This window comes from Panthera uncia (assembly GCF_023721935.1).
Source record: "Panthera uncia isolate 11264 chromosome B3 unlocalized genomic scaffold, Puncia_PCG_1.0 HiC_scaffold_1, whole genome shotgun sequence".
Classification (NCBI taxonomy): domain Eukaryota; kingdom Metazoa; phylum Chordata; class Mammalia; order Carnivora; family Felidae; genus Panthera; species Panthera uncia.
In genome coordinates this window covers 45,865,767-45,879,989 of record NW_026057582.1, presented here as the reverse complement: position 1 = coordinate 45,879,989, position 14,223 = coordinate 45,865,767, and the positions used below count along the sequence as shown (strand labels likewise).

Sequence of the window (14,223 nt, the reverse complement as noted above, 5' to 3'; positions counted from 1 at the left end):
CAGTAAGAATATAAAACATATTAGCTAGTGGTATTATGACATATCTTAACAGACCATTATACAATCAACAAAATTGTTAAGTACAAAGACTATCTAATAAAATGAAAAGATAAGCAATTAGACACTAATGAAAAACATATAAAAATTGGTGGCAGGGACGCCTGGGTGGCTCAGTTGGTTAAGTGTCCTACTCTTGATTTCGGCTCAGATCATGACCTCATGGTTGTGACATCAAGCCCTGTGTTGGGCTCTGGGCTGAGTGTGGATCCTGCTTAAGATTCTCTCGGGGCGCCTGGGTGGCTCAGTCGGTTAAGCGTCCGACTTCGGCTCAGGTCATGATCTCGTGGTCCATGAGTTCAAGCCCCGCGTCAGGCTCTGTGCTGACCACTCAGAGCCTGGAGCCTGTTTCAGATTCTGTGTCTCCCTCTCTCTCTGACCCTCCCCCGTTCATGCTCTGTCTCTCTCTGTATCAAAAATAAATAAACGTTAAAAAAAAAAAAAATTAAAAAAAAAAAAAGATTCTCTCTCCCTCTGCCCCCCCCCCCACTCACGTGCACGCACAGGCTGTCTCTCTCTCTCTTAAAAAAAATTGGTGGGATATTGGTTTCTCATATGTTCTCATATAAATTTGTATAATGTATTATAACTTTGAAAGCAAAAAATGGCCCTGGTTCTCCAGGGGCTTTGGGAAATTATTTAATATACATCAACACCTTATTCATTTATATTGTTTTATTTTTTTTGAGAGAGAGAGAGCAAGCGGCACAGGCAGAGAGAATCCTAAGCAGGCTGAGCCACCCAGGCATCCCCCCTTATTCATTTATAAGGTGTAACAATGTGAACGAATAATGAAGAAGTGGGCAAAAATGCCTCAAAGCAGCCAAAGTAGATGACAAAATCGGAGCACACAGGCGTATGCATGAAAGTTCATCAAGCTCTCAACAGACCTACTTCTTTTTAAAAACGCAATGACAGATGCGCCTGGGTGGCTCAGAAGGTTGAGAGCCCAACTCTTGATTTCGGCTTAGGTCACGATCCCAGGGTCATGGGATCAAGCCCCACATTGGGCTCCACGTAGAGAATGGAGCTTAAGATTCTCCCTCTGCCCCTCCCTCCTGTTCTCTCTCTCTCTCTCAAATAAAAAAATTTTTAAACAAAACACAATGACAAAAACAAAAATAAAACTAAGTTTGGTTAGTTTTATCCTAATTAACAGTACACTCGAGACATAAATTAGAGGAAATTTTGCTTCTAGAAGTAGCACAGTGACAACATCTAGAAATAACTGACACTTCATGCAGAAGTAGCAATTAACATAACTAGGAAAAGTAGAAATAAAAACTTAAAAACAAATTTGCATAGGGGCGTCTGGGTGGCTCAGTCAAGTTAAGCGTTCGACTCTTGATTTCAGCTCAGGTCATGATCTCATGATTCATGGGTTCAAGTCCCATATCAGGCTCTGCACTGATGATGGTGTGGAGCCTGCTTGAGATTCTCTCTCTCCCTCTCTCTCTGCCCTTCTCCCACTCACACTCACTCGCGCTCTCTCTCTCTCTAACCAAGTAAACATTAAAAAAAATTTGCATGAACTCCTCTAGTTGAGGAACAGATTTTCTATTCATCTCAACTAATACTAAAAGTATTGCCACAGTATATATAGCAAATTATAATAAATTCATAAAAACTCTCATTTTTAAAATATACAAATAACAGCTCAGCATCTAGTACTTTAAGACAGAAAACTAATCACCAAGAAATTTATTAAATTTTTCATATTCTGCCTAATTAGACGTAAACATTAGGTGATTGGTAATTTTACTTACAGTAAATACTTCATCTTGCCTCATCTTTTTAATAAAAAATAATTGTTGCAATAACCATGTTTTGCCAGATGACAAAAGCTCAAATTTCTAATTAAAATGTGTAAAACACCTTTTGTCTTCTACCTACTATTTACATAATTTCTTCATTATAAAGCTATCCTTTTTTGTTTTAATATTGATCCTCCTTGAACAGAAGAAACAAATATAAATGGACAAGTGATTCATCCAAGATAACAGAAGTCCACGGATAACAAATGAATTATTGATTCTCAGTCCTTGCTACACAAATATAAGCATGTAGCCTCAAAACAATGGTAAACAAAGTTAAAGTATTACTGTTCGTTCTCTAGCACTGCAGGTCTAAAAAAATGTGCTGCATGTTATAAGCTTAATTTTATCTCACACGGTAACACTCAGGCCAAAGAATCTTTGTGAAAAAGACAGTAAAATTAGGGGGTTGAGAGAGTATTTTATCTCCCTAAGTTTACTAGTCTAAACCTTGGTGTAAGTCCACAACTCCTTATCCAACATCCCTGGGGTCAAATGTGTTTTGGAATTCAGAACTTTTCAGATTTTAGAAAAGTATTACAGTATATGCAACATATACTGAGTAGTATTACTCCAGCAGGGACCAGGGAGCAACTTTAAATCAAACACCAAAAATATTTCTGTAGTGCAACAGGTGAATATTCACACTAAATGAGTCTGTGCTAAACTTAGGGGGGAAATACTCATTTTTCAGAGCTTTCTGATTTTGAATTGTGAACACAGGATTATAAATATTATCTGACAGAACATGGTCATGTTTTACAGTAGGGGAAGCATACGTTTCTTTTTTTTTTTTTTTTTTCTTCCAAAGTGAAACCACCAGGTTAAAAATAAGTACTTTCCCTTTGCCTTCCTCTTTTGGGGGGGAATTGCAGGATTCGGCTCTCACTTACAATTAAAATGATCTGTACCACTCTTTTTGCTAAGATTTTCAAAAGATCATTAATCTGCTTCAAAAGAGCGCCACTGAAGGATATCAAAATTCAGTCTGATTTGATTTTGTTTAGCCAATTAACAGGCTAACCATTCAACTTAGAAAAAGGAAGATACTAGGAATAGGAGAATAGGAGAATCCATAAATCTGATGAAAGGGTGCCAACAGGTGCTAGGGCTCCTGGATATGAACACGACCAGCACTCTGGCCCAGCTCCAGATGCCTCAGGGCAACTCATGGTTCATTCTTCTCTTTCCCAAAAGTAACGCACACCATCATTAAGGTAAATATGTAACAATCCAAGGCCAGTGCAACAAAAGCAGGTTTTTGCAATCTCTACATTTGAGCTATTTATGCCAAATGCCTGTGTATATTACAAAAATTACATATACATATTACTTAGATATGCACAACTGTAAGACTCAGGAGGTAATTTTTTTCCAGAAACGGAGGTGTTTTTTGCTTTTTTTTTTTTTAACTTCGGTAAAACATGTATAACGTAAAACTTACATTTCAGCCGTGTTTAACAGTTGTGCAACCATCACCACCAACGGTTTCCAAACTTTTCTATGACCCCCAACAGAAATTCTATAACCATTACACAATAACACTCCGTTCTCCCCTGCTTCTAACCTCTGGTTACTCTATCAACTTGCCTAAATATTTTATGCAAATGGAATCATGATAGTTGTCCTTTTGTGTCTGGCTTATTGCATTTAGCATAGTATTTGCAAGGTTTATCCATGTTGCAACGCATATCAAACTTTTTTTCTTTAATGGCCAAATGATATTCCACTGTATATATTTATTATATCCTGTTTGTCCATTCATTAGTTGATGGATACATGGGTCGTTTCTACCTTTTGGCTGCTGTGGATAATGTTGCCATGAATATGGGCATACGAGTATCTGTTCCCCTGTCTTTAATCTTTTTCGATATATACTTAGGAGGTGAATTATTAGGTCATATGGTAATTTTGCCTTTCGTTTTTTGAGGAACTGCCAAACTTTAGAAACTGAGTTCTAAAAACCATTTGAAAAGATTTTTCTTTCCTTAGGCACAATTTGAAACGAAATGCACACGATAAAAAGCATTATACCATCAGCTTCACAGAAGCTGTCTGAGGAGTCATCATGCTTGGTCCACTGAAGCACAGCCTTCTGTGTTTCCTCGCTTCAAATGAAGAAAACAAGTAGTGTTATCATTTTTGTAAAATTAATATTTCACAAGAAAAAAATAAAAAATACCAAAGCAAAAAAAAAAAAAAAAAAAATCAAACCTCAGCGATTCATCCACAGCTCCAAGCCGTTCAGCTTGCTCACATTCTTCAATGAGATTATTGGCTACCTCCGAATACTAAAAGGAAAAGGGGAATAGATGGATTACAACTTACTGCGTTTTTAAAACTTTCTCAAGTTCAAAGTTATTTAAGTTTCATTTATACCTAGCACCATTTCCGTGGCTTCAAAACTTAAAAAAAACAGGGGTGCCTGGGTGCCTCCGTCAGTTGAGCGACTGGCTCTTGATTTCAGCTCAGGTCATGATCCCAGGGTTGTGGGATTGAGCCCCATGTCGGGCTCTGTGGTGAACGTGGAGCCTGCTTGAGATTCCCGCCGCCCCCCCCCCCCCCCCCCCACCCACTGTCCTCTCTCTCAAAAAAAAAAAAAAAAAAAAAAAAAAAAACCCTGAAAAAAATTAAGCCCTCATTTCCCCTGAAGCTAAAAAAAATAAGTAAAAGGCTCTGCCTCTTGCTTTTGTTGATGAAAACATTTACTATAATGGTCACAAAATAAAGAATATAGTTCTGATAACTCATTACAAGCTGTTCATGAAGAAAATCTCTGAGGTAGACGGAACAATGGGCAAGGCATCAGGAGGCAACCTCCCACTGTTCTAATGGCTTAATTGCAAGCACCAGTTTTCTCATCCATAAATAAGTGGTTAGACCAGATGATGTGGGTGTAGGTCTGTCTCAACTCTAAATATGATTCTACATATGCCCTGGAGCCTACATCTTATAAAAAGTATTCTTGTATCTTCAGGTGTTTAAAATACATTCTGTAACAACCGCATTTCTTCTCAATATTTAAGTCACACACGCACACTCACACTCACACACACACACACGCACACACACTATTCTGCTGGGAGTGTATGTGGCACAGGGAAAAGTGAATGTGGATCATAAGATTTCACAACACACTAGTCATCACCACCACAGAGATGAAAGGCATACTGGAAGAAGTCACAAATTCAATCAGCAAATATTTATTGGGTGCCTACTACACCCTTATTGCTTAGGATGACCATGCAAACGACTGCCCAGTCTATGATACTTCCAAGGATAAAAGGGAACCCTAAAATAACTGAAATGATATGTTTTTGAAATATTTATTTACTGAATAACGACTTTGTTTCTTTACATTCATTGATTTGTAAGACAGCTCAATTTGAAGACTTTTCAAAAATAAAATTCTTTTTATGCAATTAAGTATTAAGGGGTGAAGGGATATGTGTTCAATGTACTCTCGGATGGTTCAGAAAATAAGAATATGCATACAGAAAAAACAAGATAACACAAATGAGGCAAAATATTAAAAATTAGTGAATCTGTAAAGTACACAAAATGTCTTTTATTAATACTGCAAATTTTCTATAAGCCGTTAATTAGCTTAAGATAAAAAGTTAAAAACACATAAAAAATGAACAGAGGCACCTATTTCAAGTAGGAATATGAATTTATCCAATTAAAAACAAAACAAGACTTTCTTTTTTTAAATTTTTCATGTTTTTTTGTTTGAGAGCGAGCACACACAAGTGGGCGAGTGGCAGAGAGAGGGGGGGACAGAGGATTTGAAGCAGCAGGGAGGGGGAGAGAGAGAGAGAATCCCAGGCGAGCTCTGTCCTGTCAGTGTGGAACCCAACCTGGGGCTCAATTTCACGGACCCCAAGATCACAACCTGAGCTGAAACCAAGAGTCAGACACTTAACAAACTAAGCCACCCAGGCACCCCAAAAACAAGAATTCCATCAATAAGAGACTCTTCCCTGGAGCACCTAGGTGGCTTTTGAGCATCGAACTTTAGGCTCAGGTCATGATCTCACGGTATGTGAGTTCAAGCCCTGTGTCAGGCTCTGTGCTGACAGCTCAGAGACTGGAGCCTGCTTCAGATTCTGTGTCTCCCTCTCTGCCCCTCTCTTGTTAATGCTCTGTCTCTCTCTCCAAAAATGAATTAACATTAAAAAAAATTTTTTTTAATGAACTTCCAAAAGTTCTGAGTCCATCAAAAAATTAGTCTTTTGAATTAAATGATTTTCTGTTTGAAACAGCTGATTATAGCATCATTTAACTATGTGCAAAGTTCTGCCATTGGAGCCAACACATTAATAGCTATGACTTTATTCTTTTTATGTGAACAAGAAAACATAGAATAAAAAATGAGCAAAATTGGGGTGCCTGGCTGGCTCAGTTGGTAGAACATGTGACTCTTGATCTTGGGGTTGTGGGTTCAAGCCCCATATTGGGTGTAGAAATTACTTAAAAATAAAATCTTTAAAGAAAAAAATGAGTGAAATTACTTTAGAATCTATGGTGAAAAAGTGCAGAATAGTGATTGCCCCTAAGGGAAAAAATAGAAATTGACTAGCACAGAGTACCAAGGAACTTTCTAGGTAATGGTAATGTTCTATATTATAATAGAAGCCTAAATTACACAGGTATATGCATTTAGAAAATGCACACTTAAAATTTGTGCATCTCACCATGTTAATTTTATAAAAATTAAAGCAAACATTAGACTCTAATGATATACTTCTAGTTGTGTGGTGTGTATATACATGTGTGTTATATACGTATATATATATATATAGAGAGAGAGAGAGAGAGGTTGAGAGAGAGAGAGAGAGAGAGACGATGACATATTTAGGATAATGTGTACTGATGCTTGCAATTTACTTTGAAATGCATCTAAAAAATAAGATTTTTTTAATGGATAACTAGAAGGATAGACAGATACATATGTGAGAAACGTAAGTTTACAATAATGTTAATGATACAAATCCAGGTGATGGGTATGAGTGTTCACACGAAAATTCCTTCGGCTTTGCTGGATATATAAAAATTTTCACAGTAACATACCTATTAAAAATTTTAATTCAGAACAATAACTTAGTCTACATGAAAAACCACATATACCAGAATGATATGTAAATGCACCACTATAGCTGCACAAGTTATTATTTTTAGACATAACGAGTAATTTACAACTAGTAATTTACAAAGTAGGTGCTTTGGCTTTGTCAGTAGATTTGTGTGTTCTGGTGTTTATGTGGTCACAGATATTTCTATGCCCCTTGCGGATGGTAAATGATGACCTTTTGTGTAAGTTATATATCATCATCAACTGTGGTGAGAAATCGAAATTTAATACTTCTTCCTTAAGCATGTACTTCTTTATTTCTTTCTAGTTATTTCAGCTAAAAGGATTCATTGTAAAATTTTTGATTACTAAATAGTAAAATAATTATAAGCTGTCGATATGCACTTTACAAAAAGATATAAAACCACTATAGGAAGTGGAAGACTACTCTCTCTATGCAGGATTGCTCACCCACTATTTCCCGTATATATTTTAAATAAACCTGACCTATAATTTGCCAGGTTTCCCACTGACAAGTCAAATGGCAGCCTGGCAGCTTAGGATATATCAGGACACAGAACAATTGGCTGATAACTCCGAGAGACCAGCAGGACAGAATGTCGATGCTGTTCCCTCCACTTCCCAAGACTGTAAGGAGTTAGTTGCCCCCAGAATTGTGTCTGCCTGGAATTGTTTTATCAGCAGGTATTTTATCACCCTGTATACTGTCCTTGAAAAATCATTTATTTACATTTAGGGAAGGTCAGGAAAAGAAGTACAAATTATTATTGGTCAACTTGATATTAAAGTAAGAACTCTTTAGTGTACATACATCTCAGAGGAGACAACAAAGGAAACTAGAAATACAAAGTATTTGGTCAATTAAATTGATCTTAACTTATTTTAATTTTTTTTAATGTTTATTTCTGAAAGACAGAGAGAGACAGCATGAGCCGGGGAGGGGCAGAGAGGGAGACACAGAACATGAAGCAGGCTCCAGGCTCCGAGCTGTCAGCACAGAGCCTGACACAGGGCTCAAACCCACGAGCCATGAGATCATGACCTGAGCCGAAGTTGGACGCTTAACTAACTGAGCCACCCAGGCGCCCTCACCTTAACTTGTTTTAATGCAACTATTAATATTTTGTTTAAAAAGTTTAAAACTCAGGACAAATGATAAATCATTCAGGATGCTGGGGCACCTGGGTAGCTCAGTCAGTTAAGCATCTGACTTCGGCTCAGGTCATGAACTCACAGTTTGAGTTCAAGCTTCGCATGGGGCTCTCTGCTGTCAGCACAGAGCCTAGAGCCTGCTTCAGATCCTCTGTCTTCTTCTCTCTCTCTCTCTGCCCTGCCCCCACTCACGTTGTCTTTCTCTCTCTCCCTCCCTCTCTCAAAAATAAACATTTGAAAAACATCATACAGGATGCCAGAACAACAGGCATAAACCAGTCCTGCCTCAGGCAAACCTTGGTATATGGTCCCTTGATGTACTCTTGTTACTCTCTAAGTGCTTTGGATTTTACTCCAAGAGAGATGGAACACATGAGAGAATTTTAAACAGAGGAGAGATACTATCTGAATTCTTAAAAAAAAAAAAAAAAAAAAAAAAAAATCACTCTGGCTGCTGTCTTTAGAAGAGGCTATACAGATGCAAGGAGGGTAAAGTAGGCAGACCATTTAAGAGGTTACTACAATAATCCAGGCAAAAAATGATGGCATCTTTAAATACAGCAGTAGCAATAAAGATTGTTAAGATTCTGGATATATTTTAAAGCTTTGTAATCACAAATTGAATTTTTCCTACCAAAATAGGCCTTGAGACAATAATAACCCAGTAACATTTAGCACCCCTAGGAACCAGATTATAATCTCTAAACACCATTTCCCACTAAAAGAACCAGGACTATTTAGAAAAAACGTTAATAGAAAAAAGGTTAACTCCAAGCTCAGAGTAAGAAAAATGCAAAATAAGCCTAGAAGATCTTTTCATAATAGAAAGCAAAAATTCTAGGGGCGCCTGGGGTGGCTCAATTGGTTAAGCAACCGATTCTTGATTTTGGCTCAGGTCGTATCTCACTGTTCGTGAAATTTGGGCTCTAGTTTGGAGTCTGCTTGGGATTATCTCTCTCTCTCTCTCTCTCTCTCTCTCTGCCCCCACACCTGCCCTCTTTCCCTCTTTCTCTCTCTCTCTCTAAATAAATAAACATTTAAAAAAGGGGAAAAAAAAGTCTACTAAGACTGCTGAGATCATCTCAAAGGCCATGGTCACTTACTTGAAGGAGCATCTAGTGACCAAAGATGGAAAAACTCAAGCATCAAAAGGAATAATAAAAAATGACTACAAAAGAGTCCAGTACATTAAATATGTCAAAACTCCGAAGTTCATAATAACACTTAAAAATAAAAATCTTATTGGTCATCTCTGGAGATGCTAGAGCACCAAACTCATAATTATTCTGAAAACTGGTAAGCAAAGGAAAAGAATAAAGCATTTATACTGTGTGCCCTGCATAAACTGTATTTCAGGGCATCCAAATAGTTGACAAGAAATGGTTTTATAGAATAAAAACAGATAAGAAGTATGGAAAGAATGATAAAAATATGTTTTCCGTCATATGTGGAATTTGAGAAACTTAACAGAAGACCAAAGGGGAAGGGAAGGAAAAATAAGTTACAAATAGATAGGGAGGGAGGCAAACCATAAGAGACTCTTAAATACAGAAAACAAACTGAGAGTTAATGGGGGTGGGGGTTTGGGGGGGCAGGGAAAATGAGTGATGGGCATCGAGGAGGGCACTTGCTGGGATGAACAGTGGGTGTGGTATGTAAGTAATGAATCACAAGAATCTACTCCCGAAGCCAAGACTACACTCTATACACTATATGTTAGCTGTCTTGACAATAAATTATTAAAAAAAAAAAAAAAAAAGGATGATATAATTAGAATATCAACATTTTCAAACCCCTAATGAAAGAATGCAACAAGTAATAATCATCAAAGCGGCTAATGAAACTTTCAGGTAAAAAGCTAGTGGGTAACTTTATAACAGATACATAATGAACCCAATGATAGATCTTAACATCATAAAAAAAGAAAACCAGACATTATGTGTCTTCTGATATGATGTAATAGTAAGTACACAGCAACTCCAATCAATATATATCAGAAAATGAATCTGAAAAGCCTTAATACCAAAAAAGAGGGAGAGGGAATGGACATGGATTGAAAGACATTTAAGAGACAGAAACATACAAGTAGTACCAGAAAATAAGGAAGTGCTAAAAAAAGAGAAAAACCACAATGATGGGAGTATGTTAAAGGGACACAGGAACAACTGAAACAACTCCCAATAGCCAGAATAGAATAATTTGAACAGTAAAATAAAGTCATACCTGATTATAATCCAAAGTATAAAATAAACATCTCCTGATATAAATAAATGATTGAAAAAATAAGTAAATGGAGGGAGATAGAAGTCTCCCATACTGAAAAATTCCAATTTATATCCTTAAGAAGATAGAGCCCTCCTGAAGTATGGGCTGTACACAGTGAGCTCCCTCCAAAGAATGCAGTGTGGAAAGGGTGGAAAATAGTAAATCTACAGTGGAGAAAACCTGACAAAAATTATGTCAGTCAGGTGATCAAGGTTAACATTAACAGTAATAAGTCATGTTGATACTATGTACCCTTGATGCGATGTGATGAAAATGGCACTTTAACTCTGTAGTCTTCCTCCCCAAAACACATAACCCCAGTGTAATCATGACAAAAACATCAGACAAATCCCAATTTATGGACATTCTACAAAATACCTGGTAAGTATTTCTCTAAACACCTTATCAAAAACAAGGGAAGTTTGAGAACCTGTCACAGCTAAGAGAAGCCTAAGGAAACATGACTATTAAATATAATGTGGTATCCTAGATGGGATCCTGTACAGAAAAAGGACATTAGGTAGAAATCCGAACAAAGTATGGACTTGAGTGATATCAATATTGATTCATTAATTATAACAAATGGATCATAATAATGTGAGATGTTAATTATAGATGAAACTAGAATGGGGTATATGGGAACTATATTATCATCACAATTTTTCTGTAAATCTAAAAGTATTATAAAATCAATACTTTTATTTATAAAGGTAAAAATACTTTTAAAATCAATACTATTTAAAAAAGAGATTGGGAGGTGCCTGGGTGGCTCAGTCAGTTAAGTGTCTGACTCTTGATTTCGGCTCAGGTCATGATCACAGGGTCGTAGGATCAAGCCTCACATTGCGCTCCACACTGAGCACGGAGCCTGCTTGGGATTCTCTCTCTCCCTCTCTCTCTGCTCCTCCCAGCTCGCACTCACTCTCTCTCTCTCAAAATAAATAAATAATTTTTTTTTTTTTAATTTATAAAAAAACAAAAGAGAGAGAAAGAGACCTAAGAGACACAGGAACCAAACACAATGTGTGAAATACGTTTGAATCCTGTTTCAAACAAACAAATTATTATGAAACAGAGAAATCTGAACCCTGACAGTGGTTATATTTTTTTAAGTATTTTTTTATCTTAAAAATATCTATGAAACTTTTGTAAACAGAGCGATTTTTCTGTGAATGGCTTTAAAAATAATTGGGAAAATGGAGTGCAAGGTACAGATGAAACAAGATTGGCCATACACTAACTGCTGAAGCTCTTTATTTATCTCTCATGTTTTCTATAATAAAAAGCTGAACAAAAGAAAAAATAAGGATTTAGAGCCATTGAGTATAAATGACTCCTAATGGGTTTTACTGTGAAGGACAACAGAGAAGTAGGGTCACGCCTGGCAGGAGAAATGAGTTTTATGAGTTTTTTGTTAAAATACTAGACACATTAGTAACTGTATGTACATACCTTGTAGCTTGCCGATTTAATTCCATCAGGAACTTCATCCTGAAAAAGAAAAAAAAAATGTTTTTGTATGACATTTAGTCTATCTTCTGAAAAAAATTTTAAGTTTCTATGATGTATGAGATTATTTTTATTTATTTAAGTTTACCTTATTTATTTATTTAAAGTAATCTCTACACCTAATGTGGGGCTTGAACTCATGACCCCAGGATCAAGAGTTGCATGCTCTTCCAACTGAGCCAACCAGGTGCTGCTTTGAGATTATTTTTATATTTATTTATTTATTTATTTTTAATATATGAAATTTACTGTCAAATTGGTTTCCATACAACACCCAGTGCTCATTGCAAAAGATGCCCTCTTCAATGCCCATCACCTTCCCTCCCTCCCCCCCCCCCATCAACCCTCAGTTTGTTCTCAGTTTTTAAGAGTCTCTTATGCTTTGGCTCTCTCCCACTCTAGCCTTTTTTTTTTTTCCTTCCCCTCCCCCATGGGTTTCTGTTAAGTTTCTCAGGATCCACATAAGAGTGAACACATATGGTATCTGTCTTTCTCTGTATGGCTTATTTCACTTAGCATCACACTCTCCAGTTCTGTCCACGTTGCTATAAAGGGCCATATTTCATTTTTTCTCATTGCCACGTAGTACTCCATTGTATATATAAACCACAATTTCTTTATCCATTCATCAGTCGATGGACATTTAGGCTTTTTCCATGCATAGGGGCACTTGTACCCCAATGTTTGAGATTATTTTTAAACAGAATTGTTTAGGAGGCATCTGAGCAGCACAGTTGGTTAAGCGTCTGACCCTTGATTTCAGCTCAGGTCACCTGAGCTGAAATCAAGGGTCAGACGCTTAACCGGTTGAGCCCTGTGTTGGGCTCTGCTCTGAGTGCAGACCCTGCTTGAGATTTTCTCCCTGTGCCCCCTCCACTTGTGCACTCTCTTGCGCTCTCAAAATATAAAGATGAAAAATAAAATAAAATAAAAAAATAAAGTGTTTTTAAAAATTGCTTTAAAAAAGATTCAAATTTTCAGTAACTGTAAAACCAGTTGCTTGTTCTGACCAATGTTAATATAGCCCATTTATTTTATTTTATTTTTTTTAATTTTTTTTTTTTTTTCAACGTTTATTTATTTTTGAGACAGAGAGAGACAGAGCATGAACGGGGGAGGGGCAGAGAGAGAGGGAGACACAGAATCGGAAACAGGCTCCAGGCTCCGAGCCATCAGCCCAGAGCCTGACGCGGGGCTCGAACTCACGGACCGTGAGATCGTGACCTGGATGAAGTCGGACGCCTACCCGACTGCGCCACCCAGGCGCCCCAGTATAGCCCATTTAATGTGTAAGTGCAATTAAATGCCTTTATTAAGTGTCTACCATATTTTGAGCATGCTTAATAAGCCATATAAATAAGTTATTGGTAAACTTGAATTTCCCCAACTAATGTTTCCTATTACTAAATATAAATACTAGAACTTTGGGAAATAAAACATTTAAATTGACAATATCACTTTAATGATATTATCGTAACAGAAATGGTTTCACAAGTTAATCCATCCATTTTCAAAAACTTTTGTCTGAGAATATACTAAAAACATGATTCTTAATTATGTAACGATAAAAGACCCATAAATAATATTTTACATTTGCTTTAATTCCATATGCCAGATAGGTTATATAGCAATATTTTATTTGCACATATAAAAATAAACCACTCAAAAATATAGCATCACTTCACACCCATTAGGATGGCTATTATCCAGAAAATAGAAAATGGCAAGTATTAGTGAGGATATGGAGAAATTGGAAGCCTTGTACATTGCTGGTGGGATGTAAAATGGTACAGCCACTGTGGCAGAAGGCATGGTGTTCCTCAAAAAATTAAACACAGATTTACTAAATGATCCAGCAATTCTAATCTTGGGTGCATCCCCAAAAGAACTGAAATTAGGAATGCAAACATAGTCAGTCAAAGACAAATATCATATGACTTCACTCATATGAGGACTTTAAGACACAGAACAGTTGAACACAAGAGAAGGGAAGCAAAAATAATACAAAGACAGGGAGCGGGGCAAAACATAAGAGACTCTTAAACATGGAGAACAAACAGAGGGTTACTGGAGGGATTGTGGGAGGGGGGGTGGGCTAAATGGGTAAGAGGCATTAAGGAATCTACTCCTGAAATCATTGTTGCACTATATGCCAACTAATTTGGATGTAAATTAAAAAATTAAAATAAAATAAATAAAATGAGCGGCAGAGTATTTCAAATAAATAAATAAATAAATAAATAAATAAATAAATAAAGTTATCCAAGAAAAAAAAAAAAAAGGAATGCAAACAGATACTTGTGCACCCATATCCCAAACAGCATTATGTAC

General features: G+C 36.7%; 1 protein-coding gene across 1 annotated transcript in view; it reads right to left on the bottom strand.

Annotated features, from left to right (window-relative positions):
* ERO1A (endoplasmic reticulum oxidoreductase 1 alpha) overlaps positions 1-14,223 on the bottom strand; it is a 46,397-nt gene that overhangs the window by 19,390 nt on the left and 12,784 nt on the right. The window contains exons 4-6 of the mRNA XM_049611572.1: positions 11,836-11,874; positions 4,086-4,162; positions 3,906-3,979 (exon numbers count right to left, since the gene is read on the bottom strand). Coding sequence (XP_049467529.1) covers positions 3,906-3,979; positions 4,086-4,162; positions 11,836-11,874 — 190 coding nt within the window. The remainder of the gene's footprint in view (positions 1-3,905; positions 3,980-4,085; positions 4,163-11,835; positions 11,875-14,223) is intronic.